Source organism: Chanodichthys erythropterus, chromosome 19, assembly GCF_024489055.1.
Source record: "Chanodichthys erythropterus isolate Z2021 chromosome 19, ASM2448905v1, whole genome shotgun sequence".
NCBI classification, from domain to species: domain Eukaryota; kingdom Metazoa; phylum Chordata; class Actinopteri; order Cypriniformes; family Xenocyprididae; genus Chanodichthys; species Chanodichthys erythropterus.
The window spans coordinates 6,848,614-6,868,938 of NC_090239.1; the positions used below are offsets into that span (position 1 = coordinate 6,848,614).

At 37.7% G+C, this 20,325-nt stretch overlaps 2 protein-coding genes across 2 annotated transcripts in view; both read right to left on the reverse strand.

Annotated features, from left to right (window-relative positions):
* The window catches only part of LOC137008318 (alpha-tectorin-like), a 76,166-nt gene that overhangs the window by 11,207 nt on the left and 44,634 nt on the right, over positions 1-20,325 (reverse strand). Inside the window, exons 2-16 of the mRNA XM_067370286.1 lie at positions 17,596-17,982; positions 17,435-17,506; positions 14,032-14,439; positions 13,479-13,865; positions 13,327-13,395; positions 11,823-12,203; positions 11,597-11,653; positions 10,997-11,374; positions 10,862-10,915; positions 9,658-10,065; positions 9,097-9,483; positions 7,513-7,914; positions 6,960-7,352; positions 6,780-6,881; positions 5,987-6,370 (exon numbers count right to left, since the gene is read on the reverse strand). Of these exons, the coding sequence (XP_067226387.1) occupies positions 5,987-6,370; positions 6,780-6,881; positions 6,960-7,352; positions 7,513-7,914; positions 9,097-9,483; positions 9,658-10,065; positions 10,862-10,915; positions 10,997-11,374; positions 11,597-11,653; positions 11,823-12,203; positions 13,327-13,395; positions 13,479-13,865; positions 14,032-14,439; positions 17,435-17,506; positions 17,596-17,982 (4,269 nt within the window). The remainder of the gene's footprint in view (positions 1-5,986; positions 6,371-6,779; positions 6,882-6,959; positions 7,353-7,512; positions 7,915-9,096; positions 9,484-9,657; positions 10,066-10,861; positions 10,916-10,996; positions 11,375-11,596; positions 11,654-11,822; positions 12,204-13,326; positions 13,396-13,478; positions 13,866-14,031; positions 14,440-17,434; positions 17,507-17,595; positions 17,983-20,325) is intronic.
* On the reverse strand, positions 221-5,377 carry LOC137008274 (uncharacterized). The gene is made up of 8 exons (XM_067370243.1): positions 5,353-5,377; positions 4,814-5,236; positions 4,174-4,563; positions 4,006-4,071; positions 2,724-2,729; positions 1,032-1,412; positions 473-874; positions 221-237 (listed from the first exon to the last, which is right to left on the reverse strand). Exons 1-8 carry the CDS (start codon positions 5,375-5,377, stop codon positions 221-223), a joined length of 1,710 nt encoding a protein of 569 aa, XP_067226344.1.

Sequence of the window (20,325 nt, forward strand, 5' to 3'; positions counted from 1 at the left end):
ATGACTATCCAATGACTGTCATTTAAATACAAAAAAAAAAAAAACTAAATGAGGATATTTACTACTAGTACGTCTACTACTGCTACTGCTACTACTAATAATGATAGATTTGCATGTCTTGAAGGTAAGAAAGTGGTGAAAAATATGGAACAAATATTCTGCTTGTGCATGTAAAAAAATTAACTTATACTTTTTTTTTTCTTTTTTTTTTGTGAATTTTTCATTTAATGAAGTTTCCTGCTCAGAGGTTTATGAAAAATGTATGTGGCTGAGCACTGGTAAGTAACTTTTCAGCGTTGATATTTTAGATAATAATTATCATTACCACCTAAAAAAGGAGTAAATTAAAATGCCAATTTTTTATTTAAATTGTATTTCAAGGCAATTGTATTTCAGTACAAAATCTTTTTGCCAAAGTGGAAAATAAAATTAAATCTCTAAAAAATGAGACATCTTTTTAACCCAAAAATACCTGCACAATAAGCAGAGCAGAATGGTGGCCTGACAAACTCATACACATAATAGTTTCCTGGACAGGCTTTGACTTGTATGGGATGAGATCTGTAACCACAGCAGTCACTCCAAGTGGAACTGCACACTTGCCGGGTGACCACTCCATCTTCTGGCTGTGGGTGAGGGCCGTTGAGCCACAGTGGGTTAGAAGTGCCACACATGCCATTACCAACACATGACTCTGGCATCTGGACGCTCTGACCGTTGTAAAACAACCTGTACCAGCCATTCCAGTTGACATTATAATCACATATCCCATAGTAATAATATTTATCATAGTATGGGGTGATGGTGGCTCTCCGTGGCTCATCCAGACTGTTATAGTTGTAGCAAGGGTCAGCACTCGGAGTGTTGAAAACAACTGTTTAAGGAAAAGTAAAAATTTTGCTAAGATTTTCTTCAAAAAAAAAAAAAAAAACACAAATACAATAATCTTTAGCAGGTCCATAAATGTAGTCTTTATATCAAAGCTCACAATGTAACTCATAAGCAAGTAAAAGACAGGAGAATGACTGTACCTGCACAATATGCAGGGGCTGGGATCGATGGCGTTGGCCTTTTCATTTTGTAGACATAATAATTTCCAGGACAAGCTTTGACTTGGATTGGGTCAGATCTGTAGGAACTGCACTGGTCATTAACAGAGCCGTAGACGTCACGAGTAACAACTCCATCTTCTAGCTGAGGATGAGAGCCATTGAGCCACAGAGAACTATAACCTCCACATGACATATAACTGAAACACCACTCAGGCATCTGAGCACTTAATCCATTAATGAAGAATCGATACCAGCCATCCCATTCAACTAGAGTGTCATCATGTCCATACTGAAACCTGTAATTAAATGTGCTTCTCCAGTAGTTGTCAAGAATATTGTAGGTGTAACATGGGTCATGATCTGTGTTGACAGCATCTGATGAGACAGAAATGGAACAAATGAAATGCGTAAAATTTACAAGCCATGGATACACCATGTGACTCTATACTAGTGTTGCTAAAATTCATAAAAATCCTCATGCAATATTTGGGAAAGATAGGGATTGTCACTAGGCTTTCCTTGTTTGTCATTCAGGTTATACTGCTGCTTTTCCTATTAAGTACAGACATTGTATTAGGAGAGAGGAAAGAGGATAATTTTCCATGAATTTCAGAAAGCAGTAGCATTTGCAGGGTGACGTTTAGCATGTCAGCCCGGCAACATAAGCAACAGTCAAAATTCTGTCTATGCGAGACTACCTTTACTGAATGCCATTAGCTCATTATTAAAGGTGCAGTATGTAGGATTTCTGTCCGCTAGAGGTCGCTAGAGGCCTATTCAAAACAAAGGAGTAGCTTGATGACGCCAAGTTTGAGCGCGGAATCTTGGGACTTGTGGTCTCCACCTCAATGGACGGTGCAAAAGAATAGGGATAGGACTCGGGAAGTAGGGATGTCCAGATCCGATCACATGATCGGAAATCGGGCCCGATCATGTGGTTTCAGACTCGATCGGAATCGGACATTACCTCCCGATCAGGACTCGGATATATATGTATTAGGGGTGCAACGGTTCTCCACTTACGCACTTGCACTGCGGTCCATCTCGAATGACGACGCATCTATTGGTTAATATGGTTTGTTTAAAATAGCAACGTGGAATACAGACAGAGTTCAGATAATGTATGTTTCAGTTGATGGATGCACAAAACGTTACAACAACGATAATCAGAAAGCGTGGACAAAACAGTCACTCTTTGTAAACTGTTAACTGCGAGTGCCGTCTGCTCTAATGTCCAGTCATTTACGCCGTCATCACCCGGGTGTTGACACACGTTGCTGTCTGTATTTAAACTAACTCTTTTAAGCCTTGCTGATTTAAACCTTAAAGAACAAGACGCGAAAGAGAACTCGCGCGCGCTGTGAGAAGATTTGTGTGCGCTCATCCGAAGCGCGCACACGCTTATTCCAGTCAGCGCGCAAATACTGAGTTCTCTTTCAAGTCTTGCGCTTCAGCGGACAAATTCATACAAAAATTATGTCAACATGCCCGTCCTAGTGAGTATCCTAGCAAACATAGTCGGTTATGTCTTAAGTGAACGTATATTAGTCGAGAAAGACAGCGCATGTGGAACAGTATATGTAGTGGATCGTGCATGTCTTAAAGGGAGAAAAACTATTCCTGCTGCCTGTATTTAATGTTAAATCAAACAACAAACAACAAAGAAATCACTCACTGCTCTTGACTGAATAGTTTTTGTAACTTCAATAATGATTAATCTTTATTTATTTTATACAGTAAAGATAATATGCAGTAATATTTTATATTTGATTACTATTTGAAAACCGAATACCTGAAAAACCTGAAAAGCATCCTGGATCTGTTTTTTCGCTCTTCTTTATTCTTTTTTATGTAGGCTATTAAGTATCGGATCGGGACTCGGTATCGGCAGATACTCAAAATCAAATGACTCGGACTCGGACTCGAGGGCAAAAAAACGTGATCGGGACATCCCTATCGCGAAGAAATCATGTTCATGGATTCGATTATTAACATTACTATAGTATGAAGCAGAGCAGGACCGAGTGTTGTGGGAGCTGAACGAGGTTGCTGGAGCGATTGAGCAACATACGCCTCACGAGCAGCTAAACTTTTATTATGCCACAGTCGCCGACGCTGCTTCTGCTTTTCCAGTCATGAGTATGAGGTAACGCAGCTCTGTTTATCATATTAGATACATTTGAGTGTGTAGAAAATTATGTTATAATGTTACTCTATGCGTTCGCTCGGTAGCTGCTGTGAGACACTTGTTTGAGACACACTTCAGTAAGCTATAGATCGATTTTAGAATATCATATTAAATACTGGATGGCTTGTGTTGAAAAATGGCATGCAATTCATTTTAAAACATATTGTATGATGGAGAAAATTCTGTATTACTGTTACTAAAAATAAAGCTGCTTCTGATTATGCTATGTTAGCTATTTAACAAAATAGTGTTTTTCTCTGAGGCATGGTAAAGCATGGTACTCGCAAAAAATCAAGAAAATTTGATTTAAACAATAAGACTAAACATGTTGAGCTATATAACAACAGTTAGTTTTCTGTCTATAAATATAGCAAAACAGTTGTTCCCTTGTCTATTAAAACATGTAATATATTAAAGCATCTTTGGTTCCATGGTTTTTACAAAATCAAACCGGAAAACGAGGGTAACGCGGGTATGACGCAATTGACTCCTCACACGTCCCGGAGCCTTGGTTAAAATTGCAATTTTCTCACGATTTACAAATAGTTGCAAACATTTGGGATATTGTAAGTGCTCAAGTGAACAAAATATATAACACTGGCCTAGTGGTTTTTGGATATTTTACTGCAAAACTCATTACATATTGCACCTTTAATTCATCCTATCATTTTCATTAATTTCACTTATCAATGTCTTAAAAAGACAAAAAAATGTGTTAGTTCTTTGAACAACAGACAAAATACTTTTTGACTCTAAAACACCTACTCATGCTGGATCCAATAATTGTAGCTGGACTCGTAGAGGAAAAGGTATTTGATATAGTGCTGTCATCTGAAAACAGGGAATTTTAAGAGATTAGTGAAATAATATTGATTATATATATATATATAATTTTTAAAAATATATATACAAATATTACAGAAAAAGTAGTACCTGTGCAGTACCCTGAACAAAAGTATAAAGGTAGCCTTACAAGTTCATAGACATAGTAATCGCCGGGGCAAGCTTTGACTCTGATGGGTTTTGATTTGAAATCACAGCAGCCATTCCATGTGTTTCCACAGACCTCCCTGATCACCACTCCTTCCTCTATCTGAGGGTGAGGACCACTGAGCGTCAGACTAATGTCTGCGTTACAGCTGCCTCCTCCAACACAGCTCTCTGGCATTCTGATGTTCATTCCATTGTAGAAAAGTCTGTACCAGCCATTCCAAGAGAAGTGTTCATCACAAATCCACAATCCACTTTCATTTGTGGCTCTCCAGGGACGATCCAGAGATTTATAGTCGTAACAAGGATCATTACTGGTGTTGTTGAAAGCAACTGTTAAAGAGAAACAGGCTGTTAGTGAAATCATGTTTTATAGTATTGTACACCTACATTATAAAATATTATTATAAAAGTACATAATGTTGATGCATGTCTAGTCTAACTGGTTAAAATATCCATGATAAACAAAAACTTCAACATTGAATTTTCAATACATTTATATATGTACAAGCTGTACCACAGTATTAATCTTTATTGGGAATAATAAATGTAATTATACAAAACACACAAATTAGAAATGTACCTGCACAGTATGTAGGCCTAGGGATTGACACATTGGGTTTGACGAGTTTATAGACGTAAAAATCTCCTGGACAGGCTTTGACTTCAATGGAGGTGGATATATAGGAGCCACATTGGTGGGAGTTCCACCACCAGTACCACAACCACACCGACAAAGTTCCCAAGACGTCACGGGTCACCACCCCATCCTCAAGACTTGGATGAGAACCATTGAGATACAGTCCAACATCACCACCACATCCTGAGAAACTCGCACACCACTCAGACATTTGAGCAGTTTCTCCATTCAAATACAACCGATACCAGCCACTCCATTCAACATAAATGTCATTCTGGCCATAGTAATAGTTACTCTCACGCAAGTCTCTCCATTGATCATCAAGAATATTGTAACCAAAGCATGGGTCAGAGCTGGGAGTTGTGGCTTTTAAGAGAAGAGTGTCAAGAGAAGAAAAGAGACAGCAAAGGAAGGGGGTTTTACTTTACAGATATAGTCACAAAATACAAGCTCTAAGTCTTATTAACTGTAATTGTGTTTGCCTTTCTCTTCTGCTAAATTCCCCATGTTTATATGCCACTCAGGTCACAGTGAAATAAAATGAATGTGAATGTGCAAATAAAAAAAGATTCAGAAGATTCGGTGATCACATTGGCATTAAGGTCTGAGCACACAAAACTGGTGAAAACTGAGTCTTTTATTTTCTGAAAGTAGAAAATAATTTAAAGCTAAATGTCACAATGTTAAAGTTTTTAATTTTTTTCAGTAATTAGTTGTTTAAGACTGTTAAAAAGGCTTCCTTTTGTTATGATTTCCTTAATAAAGTTTCCATAATCATTATGTAAACTTTATTAAGGAAATCATAACAAAAGGAAGCCTTTTTAACAGTCTTAAACAACTAATTACTGAAAAAAATTAAAAACTTTAACATTGTGACATGTTACTTTTTAAGGGTCATTAAATGTGTGGATGGTGGTTTGCACATTTCACATTGTTTTTTTTTTAGGTTTTTTTTTGGGGGGGGGGGATAATCAAACCACTTGCATTATACAGATCTGCTTATACATTAAATCAAAAAATGGGTCAGTACAGGACAACTTGCAATGGTCTGTGGCATGATGAACACTGGATAATTAAGATATAAACATATACACAGGTGAATGCAGATATGTTTACCTGCACAGTAGACCCCATGGCAGAAATTTGGGCTAACAAACTCATAGACATAGTAATTTCCTGGGCAGGCTTTAACTTTAATGGGATTAGATTGGAAAAAGCAGCAGTCATTGTTCCAGTGACCGCAGACCCCTCGGGTGACCACTCCATCCTCGACTCGTGGATGTGAACCATTCAGCCACAGTGGGGCATGAGTACTACACCTAAACCGATCAACACATGTGTCTGGCATCTGACCGCTCTGGCCAGCAATGAAGAGACGATACCAGCCGTCCCAGTTGACAGAAGCATCACACATTATAGAGGAGGAATGTTGAGTGTTAGTGGATCGCCAAGGATTATCCAGCACAGTGTAGTTGTAGCAAGGGTCAAAAGGAATAGCCTCTGTTGTGGAAACATTAAGAATATAAAGGTTAAACTTTAATTCAACAGCCAACTTTAGACATTCTACTAACTACAAGTAACTTTGTAACTACATGTCAACTACCAGTACAGTATAGACTGTATTTTTAATATCTGCCATCACTTTATATATTGTCTGCTGGGAGACCATCAAAATAAAATGTAACCTTAATTTACCTACAAGTGGAACTTTTTCTCTACTTACATTATCTAGTTGAGCTCCCCAGGACAATTTGAATTTAAACATAGCCAAAAACAATTTGTAAACTAGAGCATCTCCTTTCATAACAAAACATTACTGGAGCATAGCTATATATGTATAAACCCCGAAAATAAATGTAATGAAAAAGGTGTACATAAAATATTTCTAAAATGTTAGTAAAAACTTTACCTGGGGTTGTAACATGCTCAGTAATGGATTCTGTGGGTGAAATTGTCACTGTGGTTTTAGATGTTGTTGTAGATGCAGACGGTGTGTTGAGGTTTGTAACATCTGTTATAAGTAAAAAATAATATTTTTTAATTAAATGTCAATAGTTTCCAAATGACCAATCCATATCAGGAAATCTACCTGCACAGTAAGATGCACACAATAGTGGCTTGACAAACTCATACACATAATAGTTTCCTGGACAGGCTTTGACTTGTATGGGATGAGATCTGTAACCACAGCAGTCACTCCAAGTGGAACTGCACACTTGCCGGGTGACCACTCCATCTTCTGGCTGTGGGTGAGGACCGTTGAGCCACAGTGGGTTAGAAGTGCCACACATGCTGCTATTAACACATGACTCTGGCATCTGGACGCTCTGACCGTTGTAGAACAGCCTGTACCAGCCATTCCAGTTGACATTATAATCGCACATATAATTGATGTAATTGAAAGAAGTGTTGGTGGCTCTCCAAGGCTCATCCAGACTGGTGTAGTTGTAGCAGGGATCAGTATTTGGAGTTTTGAATGAAACTAAAATGGAAATACAAATAGTGAATTACATGTATTGTGGATTAAATAAATATAAGATATAATGATTAAACCCATTTATCATTTACATGTCTGCCTATTGTGATTTATGAAAGGTGACTATAATTCATGATATTTAAGTTATGAAAAAGAATCACTGTACCTGCACAATATACAGGCACTGGGATCGATGGCTTTGGCTTTATTAGTTTGTACACATAGTAATTTCCAGAACAAGCTTTGACTTGGATTGGGTCAGATCTGTAGGAACTGCACTGGCCATTAACAGAGCCGTAGACGTCACGAGAAACAACTCCATCCTCTAGCTGAGGATGAGAGCCATCGAGCCACAGAGAGCTAAAACCTCCACATGACATTGAACTGAAACACCACTCAGGCATCTGAGCACTCGATCCATTAATGAAGAGACGATACCAGCCATCCCATTCAACTAGAGTGTCATCATGTCCAGATATATATCCATACATATACCAGTAATTGAGTGTGTTTCTCCAGTAGTTGTCGAGAATGTTGTAGCTGTAGCATGGGTCATAATCTGAGTTTATGGCAGGTGTTAAGAACCAAAAGAAAAAAAAAAGTTATATTTCAACAAGAATGGAATAAGCAATCTATGCTTCTTTGTTTTACATCTTTGTCTCAAACGCCCCAATATATTTATATATAATTAACCAATATATAATTTATAATCGTGTCAGGGTATCTCTCCTAAACCACCACCAGTGTGCAGCATCCACTTAGACAAACGGTGAACAGTGCCAGTGCGCTCACCACACACCAGCTGTAGGTGGAGAAGTGAGAGAGTGATAGAGCCAATTCAGAGGATGGGGATTATTAAGAGGCCATGATTGGTAAAGGCCAATGGAGGGATTTTGGCCAGGACACTGGGGTTACACCCCTACTCTTTACCAGATGTGCCATGGGATTTTTAATGACCACAGAGAGTCAGGTCCTCGTTCTTGGCCAACATAGCCTTCAATGTGGACCTTCATTCTCACAGGTAAAAACTAAGTAATTCATTATTCACTGAAAACATACCACTACACCCTACAAAGCAAAATCTCCAGAGTTAAATCATCTCTGCTCAGAGTACATATGGTCCCTCTCTTAATAGTGTTAAAATAACAGTGAAGCAGAGTTATAGTTAATGAGATAATTAAGTGATTAATTAAGTGATGATTGTGCATTAGTGATGAACACCTGCTGTTAACAAGCAGAATCAATGAAGAGAAACACAAGAACTACAACTGACTTCAGTTACAGCCTTATTAATTGCTTTATTATCTCATTAACTTTAACTCTGCTTCAGTGTTATTTTAACACTATATAGAGGGACCATATGTACTCTGAGCAGAGTTGATTTAACTCTGGGGATTTCACTGTGTAAACATTTAAATCGCAAAGGCAGTCATTGTAGTACATATCACTTAATGCCTTGAAGAATATGCTTTCTTTTGTTTCATGACCCTTTAAGCAGGGCATGTTTTCACAGTAAAAACTTACTTAAGGTAATGCTGAATCCAGGAATGGTAGCCGGACTTGTAGTAGGAACCAGAGATATTGTGCTGGCATCTAAAATGTTTTAAATGAAATTTAAAAACACCATAATAATAATAATAATAATAAATGTGTATATGTGTGTGTGTGTGTGTGTGTGTGTGTGTGTGTGTGTGTGTGTGTGTGTGTGTGTGTGTGTGTGTGTGTGTGTGTGTGTGTGTGTGGATATTACCTGTACAATATCCTGAGCACCGGTATTTTGTATTGACACGTTCATAGACATAGTAATCGCCGGGGCAAGCTTTGACTCTGATGGGTTTTGATTTGAAATCACAGCAGCCATTCCATGTGTTTCCACAGACCTCCCTGATCACCACTCCTTCCTCTATCTGAGGGTGAGGACCACTGAGCGTCAGACTGATGTCTGCGTTACAGCTGCCTCCTCCAACACAGCTCTCTGGCATTCTGATGTTCATTCCATTGTAGAAAAGTCTGTACCAGCCATTCCAAGAGAAGTGTTCATCACAAATCCACAATCCACTTTCATTTGTGGCTCTCCAGGGACGATCCAGAGATTTATAGTCGTAACAAGGATCATCGATGATGCTGTTGAAAGCAACTGTTAAAGAAAAAAAAGGTTGTTACAGACATCATTTTTGAAACGTTAAAACTGCTGACGTTTCATGGCTTTGCTTCTTTATTCTAACTGGTAAAACAACAAAGATTATGTATATTAATATTAATCTTTTATAATCTTTTATAGATAGAAGAATCATACAAAACACACAAGCACCTGTACAGTACATAGGCCGAGGAATTGACACATCGGGTTTGACAAGTTTGTAGACGTAATAATCTCCTGCACAGGCTTTGACTTGGATGGAGGTGGATCTATAGTAGTCACATTGGTGGGAACCCCCCCACCACGGACTTCCCAAGACTTCACGGGTCACCACCCCATCCTCAAGTCGTGGATGAGAACCATTGAGATACAGTCCAACATCACCACCACATCCTGAGAAACTCACACACCACTCAGACATCTGAGCACTTGTACCATTCAAATACAGCCGATACCAGCCACTCCATTCAACAAGAGTGTCATCATATCCATATTGGCCGGAGAAATTGAGCAAGTCTCTCCAGTGTTCATCAAGAACATTATAATTAGAGCATGGGTCAGCACTGGGAGTTGTGGCTTCTAAGAAAATAGATTCAAAATATAAAGTGACAGTAAAATGAGGGTGTTTAGCTTGTGTCATATTGTTTAAATAGAACTGTTTTTGAACTGACAATTTTATTTGCCATTGATGTGACAAAAAAACAACAGACAGAAAGGAATGGTATAATCAGATTTCTATAAATAATCGATAAATTAAGTGTCAGTGTTAGTTCAGGCAGGCCCTCGTAGTCAAGCTCCGTTATCAGCTGATTCGCAAATTCCAACCCCACCCATATCAGCTGATCCAATTTCTATGGACTCCATTGGCAACTCTAAAATAAGGCGCATTACTTAAACGCAGCTTCCGTCTCTCTGCCTGCTTGGCTGCTTCCACTGCACCCTGCTTGCAACCCACCTCCTCCCCAGCTCCTCCTTAAACTTGTGTATAACTTAATCAGTGTCATTCTGTTGTCATTGATGCATGCTCTGTTCTCAATGGGGGGATTTTCTGCTGCTCTCCCAGTTAAAAAATGGGAGGTTGTCCCCAGAAGCTGCTGCTGTTCCCGGTCTTGGCTTTCATGGAGCTCACGAAAGGACGGGGAATTTAGAACAGAGCCATGCCGCCAAATTGTAACTTCAGCAAAATATGCCAATAAAAAATTTACTAAATTTTGTCTTTTGTAATTTTTGACTTACGTGGTCCTGACTGAAATAACAGAATAATGGTTTGACAAATAGTCATGTTCCTCCTTTTCCATGATACAGATCTGACAATACATTTAATATAAAAAATAAAGAAAAATGTGTCAACAAAGGACACAGAACATAACATTACCAGTTGTGGTGGTCTGTGGTGTGACAGTTAAATAGTTGGTATCATTCCTCACATCTGAAAAGTTTTGGATGAATATTAGAAAATGACATTAAAAAATTCACTTACATATGCAAGGGTGAATGTAAATGCATTTACCTGCGCAGTATGCCACATTGCAGAACACTGGGTTGATGAACTCATATACATAGTAATTGCCAGGGCAGGCTTTCACTTTCATTGGATTAAATTCATAATTGCAACAGTGATTGTTCCAGTGGCCGCAGACATGTCGGGTGACCACCCCATCCTCGACTCTTGGGTGTTGACCATTTAGCCACAATGGAGCAACAGTGCCACAGCTCAACTCTTTAACACATGTTTCTGGCATCTGAGCATTTTGACCCTGAATGAAAAGACGATACCAGCCAACAAAACTGACATAAGCATCACAATTGTATGAATCGTGATTGTTGGTTGCTCTCCAAGGTTCATCCAGGGCTGTGTAGTTGTAGCAGGGGTCAATGCGGACAGCCTCTGTTACAAAAACAACAAAGAATCAAAGAATACTGCACTACTGTGTGCATAATTGTATCTGCAGGTCTGCAAATGAACTAGTTGCTTTGCATTTGAAAATGTCAAACACTGTTTTATCTACAGTCTTAACCTACAGACACAAACACACCCCTGCTAAATGACCCAGATTTTCATGATATCCCATCAAAATATCCACAGTCACTAGAGGGCATAGTACATTACCAGCCAAGGCTGTCTCTGGAGTGACAGTAGGATTGTTGATGCTAATGTTCCTAACATCTGCAAAACAATTAAATAAACATTAATTAATTAACACATACAAATATTACATATGTACAAAGGGTTAATGTATTCACCTCCACAGTGCATGCCAAAAACACAGAGACTGTATCATAAATGTTGGCTACATTACATAAACCTACATGGGTAAATGCAAAAAAATGCTTACCTGCGCAGTAGGTCCCATAGCAGAAATTTGGGCTAACAAACTCATAGACGTAGTAATTTCCTGGGCAAGCTTTCACATTAATAGGATTAGACTGGAAAAAGCAGCAGTTACTAATCCAGTGACCGCAGACTCCTCGGGTGACCACTCCATCCTCGACTCGTGGATGTAGACCATTTAGCCACAGTGGGGCATGAGTGCCACAGCTTAGCTTTTCAACACATGTGTCTGGCATCTGAACGCTCTGGCCGTGAATGAAGAGACGATACCAGCCGACCCAGCTGACAGAATTGTCACACATCAAATTGAAGGTATATCGATTGTCCGTTGCTCTCCAAGGATTGTCCAGCACAGTGTAGCTATAGCAGGGGTCAAAATTGAGGGCTGTGGATAAAAGTAAAAAAAATAAATAAATAAATAATTGAAATTACTATATAAAAACTTGTGGCATGGATCCTTACAGAAAAAACACATGAATTTCACATGTTTTCTACATGTGATCCCATGGGTTTCACATGGAAATTTTACACGTGTTTCATTATGTGATTCGTTACAAATCCACACATGCAAAACACGTGAGCCACATGTTTCACATGCTTTTAACATGTTTTCACATGTTAAATTTCACATTTACAAAATCCAATGTGAAAATTCATGTGGTTTATCTGCAAGGGGAACCTCAATCTACCTCTTTTTTCCAGACTGACCGCATGAGTTTTAAGTTATACACAGAGAGCTTACACATTGTAGAGCTTCTCTTCATTTAGAAAAGACAAAACAATTGAGTAGCCAATGAGGTTTTGCGTGATGGTGGTAATAACTTTACACTAATGCTTCTTTAACATTTAAATTATAGGAAACTTTCAGCAAAAATGATGCAACATTACAGTCAAGTCATGTCTTGTGTAGATCCATTGTTCAATTATTCAAATAAGCCAACTAGAGTTTACATTTCACTGTACCTCAGCACCATACTGTATATATTTTACATACAGGTAGGCTATAGGCTATTTTGAAGTAGCCTAAATTATTTAACAAGAACATATATGACCTCACAAAATTCTAGGGCTTTAAAACACTGACAAACTTTTAAAAAGTTTTTAGTTTTTAGTCAACTCCTCTGAGAGAAATAGGATTTAATACATTCATCTGATTTTCATAATCAGCTTTGCAAATCGTATAGTGGCAGTAGTGATCTTCATTTTACATAATTAAAATGATGAATTACATAATGCAACTCTTTGTTGTATGTTCGGGGAATAGTTTGTGATTATGAAAAATAAAACGTAAAAATACAAAGGTAATAATAAGTATAACAATACTCCCGGCAAAGTTTGGGGAAGATTAGATTATGGTTTTGAAAATTAAACCTAAAATAATATAGAAATAATTAGACCCTATAACATTTGTAGTATCACACAAAATTCCCCCTTCAATGTTTTCGGAAAAACTATATATAAACGTTATAAATTACAAATATACATTGCAATAAAGTACAATATCTTACCTGGGACACTGACAGTCTCAGTTGTAGATGATGTTGTAGATGCAGATGGGACGTTAAGGCTTGTGACATCTGTTACCAGGCACATTTTTTACATTAAAGACCATATTTTTCAAACAGAATATAAAAAATGCAAATAATAAAAATATGTTTACCTGCACAGTAAGATGCACACAATAGTGGCTTGACAAACTCATACACATAATAGTTTCCTGGACAGGCTTTGACTTGTATGGGATGAGATCTGTAACCACAGCAGTCACTCCTTGTGGAACTGCACACTTGCCGGGTGACCACTCCATCTTCTGGCTGTGGGTGAGGACCGTTGAGCCACAGTGGGTTAGAAGTGCCACACATGCTGCTATTAACACATGACTCTGGCATCTGGACGCTCTGACCGTTGTAGAACAGCCTGTACCAGCCATTCCAGTTGACATTATAATCGCACATATTACTGATGTAAGAATTGTCCGTGGCTCTCCAAGGCTCATCCAGACTGGTGTAGTTGTAGCAGGGATCAGTATTTGGAGTGTTGAATGTAACTAAAGTGAAAACATAAAGAGTGCATTATATGTATTGTGGATTAAATGAGTCCAAAACTACACGATTAATACCATTTAGCATTAAGAAGTCTGTAAATGCAGTTGTCACATGAAAGGGGACAATATAATTCATGGTATGAAAGGCATGAAGGAGAAATGACTGTACCTGCACAATATACAGGCACTGGGATCGATGGCTTTGGCTTTATTAGTTTGTAGACATAGTAATTTCCAGAACAAGCTTTGACTTGGATTGGGTCAGATCTGTAGGAACTGCACTGGCCATTAACAGAGCCGTAGACGTCACGAGTAACAACTCCATCTTCTAGCTGAGGATGAGAGCCATCGAGCCACAGAGAACTAAAACCTCCACATGACATTGAACTGAAACACCACTCAGGCATCTGAGCACTCGATCCATTAATGTAGAGACGATACCAGCCATCCCATTCAACTAGAGTGTCATCATGTCCAGATATATATCCATACATAAACCAGTAATTGAGTGTGTTTCTCCAGTAGTTGTCGAGAATGTTGTAGCTGTAGCATGGGTCATAATCGGTGTTGATGGCAGCTGATGAAACCAAAACAAATAAGTTATGTCATTTCATATCCTGACAGTTTTGTACCAGTGGGAGGTTCTTACACATGTATAGGCTGCAGGGGCGTTTCTAGCTTTTAAAAACATCAGGGGCTGTTTGCAATATTGTTCATTGGTAAACATAAATGTACAATTAATTATACATTGTTTATATCTCTCAATTCCCTTAATTCAGTTTTGCCTCATCCTTTCAGTCTTCAGTCATAGGCTATTCTCTCTGGCACACATTTAGTTAGTCCCAGGGCCGTACACAGGGTTTCATAATTACCAAGATCACAAAATAGTGTTTGGTAGGGGGGTTCGATGAGAAAATTTTGATTCCACTGGTGAGCATTTTAAGACGTTCAAAGGCCAAAAAAGGGAAAACAATAGCTTTAAAACCATGGCAGTATAGCATATATTTGTCATGCACAGCCCGATAACACATACTTTAACATGAGTATCAGCTTAAAGGAACACTCCACTTTTTTTGAAAATAGGCTCATTTTCCAACTCCCCTAGAGTTAAACAGTTGAGTTTTACCGTTTTCGAATCCACTCAGCCGATCTCCGGTTCTGGCGGTACCACTTTTAGCATAGCTTAGCATAGTTCATTGAATCTGATTAGACCGTTAGCATCGCGCTTAAAAATGACCAAAGAGTTTCGATATTTTTCCTATTTAAAATTTGACTCTTCTGTAGTTAAATCATGTACTAAGACCGACAGAAAATGAAAAGTTGCTATTTTCTAGGCTGATATGGCTAGGAACTATACTCTCATTCAGGCGTAATAATCAAGGAACTTTGCTGCCGTATCATGGCTGCAGCAGTGCAATGATATTACGCAGCGTCTCTCACATACGTCTCCATGGTTGCAAGGCACGTTCCCTGTGCAAGCAGGGGCTCACGGGCGCTGCGTAATATCATTGCACTGCTGCAGCCATGGAACGGCAGCAAAGTTCCTTGATTATTACGCCTGAATGAGAGTATAGTTCCTAGCCATATCAGCCTAGAAAATCGCAACTTTTCATTTTCTGTCGGTCTTAGTACACGATTTAACTACAGAAGAGTCAAGTTTTAAATAGGAAAAATATCAAAACTCTTTGGTCATTTTTAAGCGCGATGCTAACGGTCTAATCAGATTCAATGAACTATGCTAAGCTATGCTAAAAGTGGTACCGCCAGAACCGGAGATCGGCTGAATGGATTAGAAAACGGTAAAACTCAACTGTTTAACTCTAGGGGAGTTGGAAAATGAGCCTATTTTCAAAAAAAGTGGAGTGTTCCTTTAAATGTTGCAATGATCCACTATACACTCTAAAAAATGCTGGGTTAAAAACAACCCAAGTTGGGTTGAAAATGGACAAACCCAGCAATTGGGTTGTTTTAACCCAGTGGTTGGGTTAAATGTTTGCCCAACCTGCTGGGTAGTTTTTTTTAACCCAACTAATGATTAAATATGACTATATGACTGGCTTAAAATGAATCCAAAATAGGTGAGAAATTAAAAATCAGACACATAATTAGAGGCAACAATAATAATCAAAAGGTGTACATTTATTAATAAGCAATTTAATAAATGTTTATTGTTTATTATTCATTATCTTATTAATAAATGCTCATTTATTAAACATATTAATAAATGTTCATTTCCAGCATATTTTGGGTTCATTTTAAGCAAGCAATACAGTAATTTTTAAATACTAACATTTAACATTTAACCCAACCACTGGGTTAAAACAACCCAATTGCTGGGTTTGTCCATTTTCAACCCAACTTGGGTTGTTTTTAACCCAGCATTTTTTAGAGTGTACAGTCTGGAAATACAGAAGAGGATGTTTAATGCCTCTGATAGTTTAATTGAAGAGGTTTAATGCTACTGATAGTAGTGACATATCAGCATTCTTGGAAATATAATGACCAGTTGGTAACACTTTACAATAAGGTCCCAATAGGCAATGTTTGTTAATGTATTAAGTAACATTAGCAATAATTTTATTTAATTTACAATAGGCCTTATTTTGTTCATGTGAGCTCAGATCCATTAAATAATATTATCAGATACAACTTTTGATTTTAATAAAGCATTAGTAAATGTTGAAATCAACATCAATAAAGATTAACAAATGCTTTAGAAGTAGGCCTATTGTTCATGTTAATTAAAGAAATAGCTAATGTTAAATGGAATCTTATTGAAATGGTGGCGCCGTGGGTGGAAACATACAGATTCAAGGGGTGGTAAAATTATAATAAGATCCTCTTCCTACATCACAAGGGGGGCTCGTTTTTTACATGCTTGCAGAGAAAGGCTTGCTAAAACAAAGTTACATGGTTGTCCTTTTTTAACGTTTTCTGGTTTGGTATGCACCGGGGACCTGATTATAACACTTAAAGGGTTAGTTCACCCAAAAAAAAATTCTCTCATTAATTACTCACCCTCATGTCGTTCCATACAGAGCCCCAGACATGACATGCAGGAAAAAAACAGTAGGCTAAATTTTGTGCATGATTTACTATTTCGTTCCCTCGATTTATAAACCATGTGCACAATATGCTTATAAGTCTTTGGGATTTTTATGACTTTGAGGCCCATTCACACCAAGAACAATCACTATAATAATGATAACTATATTAGTGTTTATACTAACAGACAAAAATGTTCTTTATTTACTTTAAAGCAAATAACACTGTGAAAATAACCACAGCGCATACTTGAATGTGTTCTGATCAGCTGTCAGAGTTCATCAGCTGGGTGGGGAAAAAATGTACAGTATGAATAGTACAGAGTGGACCCAACCCTGCGTCAGTATTTTTATAGTTGTGAAATGAATACAGTTTTGGAACAAAATAAGGATGAGTAAATAATGACAATTTTTAGGTCATTTTTAGGTGAACTACTGTATCTTTTTAAGGCAGAACTTTAGTAGAAAATAAAAAGTGTCAAATTTCAAAATGCACAATTTATTATTTGATAGTATATGGCAACCTACACATGGTAAGGCTGGATCCAGTAATCATAGCTGGACTTGCAGTGGAAGCAGTCTGGGATACTGTGCTGATATCTAAAATGAGTGTAAAAAATTATGGCATTAGTGAAAATTAAAATTCACAAAACACATACATTATGAAAAGCTGAAGAAAAACACAGTACCAGTGCAGTATGCTGAACACCCATATTGCGGCTTCACAAGTTCATAGACAAAGTAATCTCCTGGGCAAGCTTTGACTCTGATGGGTGAGAATCGATCATCGCAGCAACCGTTCCAAAAACTCGCCCCACAGATCTCCCTGGTCACCACTCCATCCTCTATCCGAGGATGGGAACCGTTGAGCGACAGACTGATGTCCGTGTTACAGCTGCCTCCACTAACACAGCTCTCTGGCATTCGGATGTCCATTCCATTGTAGAAAAAACGGTACCAGCCGTTCCAGGAGAAAGAGTCATCACAAATCCACAATCCACTTTCATTTGTGGCTCTCCAGGGACGATCCAGGGATTCATAGTTGGAACAAGGATCAACACTGTTGCTGAAAGCAACTGCCATAAAGGGAAGGGTTAGTGAAAGAGCAACATGTGTAAATCCCTAGAATTTATCTGTGTTGAATGCTCAGTTAGACATTTTAATATTATATGCTTATATAGGCTATTGTTTTTAGCACTTAATTTTAACATTTACTCCCCTGATTCTGCCCTATGCAAAGCATGTTGGAAACTAAAAAAAAAAACAAAAAAAAAACATTGCCTATTAATTCAGTTAAATAATTCATTTGTGTTCGGATTAAGTATGAATTAAAGGGTTAGTTCACCCAAAAATTAAAATTCTGTCATTTATTACTTACCCTCATGCCGTTTCACACCCGTAAGACCTTCGTTCATCTTCAGAACACAAATTAAGATATTTTAGTTTAAATCCGATGGCTCAGTGAGGCCTCCATAGGGAGCAATGACACTTCCTCTCTCAAGATACATAAAGGTACTAAAAACATATTTAAATCGGTTCATGTGAGAATATTTTTGGTGCGCCAAAAAAAAACAACAAAATAACGACTTATTTAGAAATGGCCGATTTCAAAACAATGCTTCAGGAAGCATCGGAACATAAATGAATCAGTATCGAATCTGCTGTTCGGAGCGCCAAAGTCACGTGATTTCAGCCGTTGGCAGTTTGACGCGCGATCTGAATCATGATTCGATTTGCTGATTCAATTATGATCCGATGCTTCCTGAAGCCGTGTTTTGAAATCGGCCATCACTAAATAAGTCTTTTTTTTTTGTTTTTTTGGCACACAAAAAATATTCTCGTCGCTTTATAATATTAATATTGAACCACTGTACTCACATGAACCGATTTAAATATGTTTTTAGTACCTTTATGTATCTTGAGAGAGGAAGTGTCATTGCTCCCTATGGAGGCCTCACTGAGCCATCGGATTTCATCTAAAATATTTTAATTTATGTTCTGAAGATGAATGAAGGTCTTACGGGTGTGGAACGGCATGAGGGTAAGTAATAAATGACAGAATTTTCATTTTTGTGTGAACTAACCCTTTAAACTCAGAATGAAATTAAAATCTTCAGCAATTTTAATTAAGTAAATTGAACAATCATATTTTTTTTTCAGTTAGATTGATGGAAGAATATATTTACAAACAAAGTCATTTTTATTGTTCACTCACAGACATTACAATCTGGGGCCAGTTTGTAACACAGCCATATTATGTTAAGATTTAGCATGACTCAGTCAAAGGGCATTCAGTCTTTTCTGTATCAATTTAGGCCACATCTACATTTTTATGTAATCTATATTTTAAAAGTTTATGAACAGTCTTAAAGAAAAAAAAAAGATGTCTAACATGTAAGACTAGTCTTTCATGCTTGCAGGAAATGACTGCCACGCATAATTCTGTTTTTCTTTCTTTCAGGTTTAACCCTTTAGGGATATAGTGAGAGCCACAAGACTAATGATTAGGGGTGTAATGGCATAACGGTGTAATGACATTTCGGTATGTACAGTATTTGGTATTGAAGTCACGGTTCGATATGGGTTCGGTACAGCAGGGGGAGGAAACTAAACATAAAGTTGCTTCTTTTGATTAAACGGTGGTTTATTAAACAAATGGTGTCTCTCTATGCAAATAAATTCAATTATTTTCCTAATTATATATATATAAAAAAATCTAACGCTGCTAATGCTTTAAACTATTGGGAGCCTATAATATAACTATAATATTACAGGTTACAGAGCCCAAATTATTAAAGGTGCCCTAGAATCAGAATTTGAATTTTCCTCGGCATAGTTGAATAACAAGAGTTCAGTACATGGAAAAGACATACATTGAGTTTCAAACCCCATTGTTTCCTCCTTTTAATGTAAATCTCATTTGTTTAAAAGACTTCCGGAAAACACTCGGATCTCAACATAACACCGACTGTTACGTAACAGTCGGGATCATTAATATGTATGACCCCAATATTTGCATAATGCCAGCCCATTCGGCGCATTAGACAAGGAAAGGCAGTATTAACGGCTGGATCTGTGCACAGACAAGGTAAGCAAGCAAGAACAACAGCGAAAAATGGCAGATGGAGCAATAAGAACTGACATGATCCATGATAACATGATATTTAAATTGTCTTTCTAAATGTTTCATTAGCATGTTGCTAATATACTGTTAAATGAGGTTAAAGTTCATCGTTTCTTACTGTATTCACGGAGACAAGAGCCGTTGCTATTTTCATTTTTAAACATGTGCAGTCTGTATAATTCATAAACACAACTTCATTCTTTATAAATCTCTCCAACAGTGTGTAATGTTAGCTTTAGCCCGTTAGCCACAGAGCATAGCCTCAAACTAACACCGAATCAAACGTAACCATCTA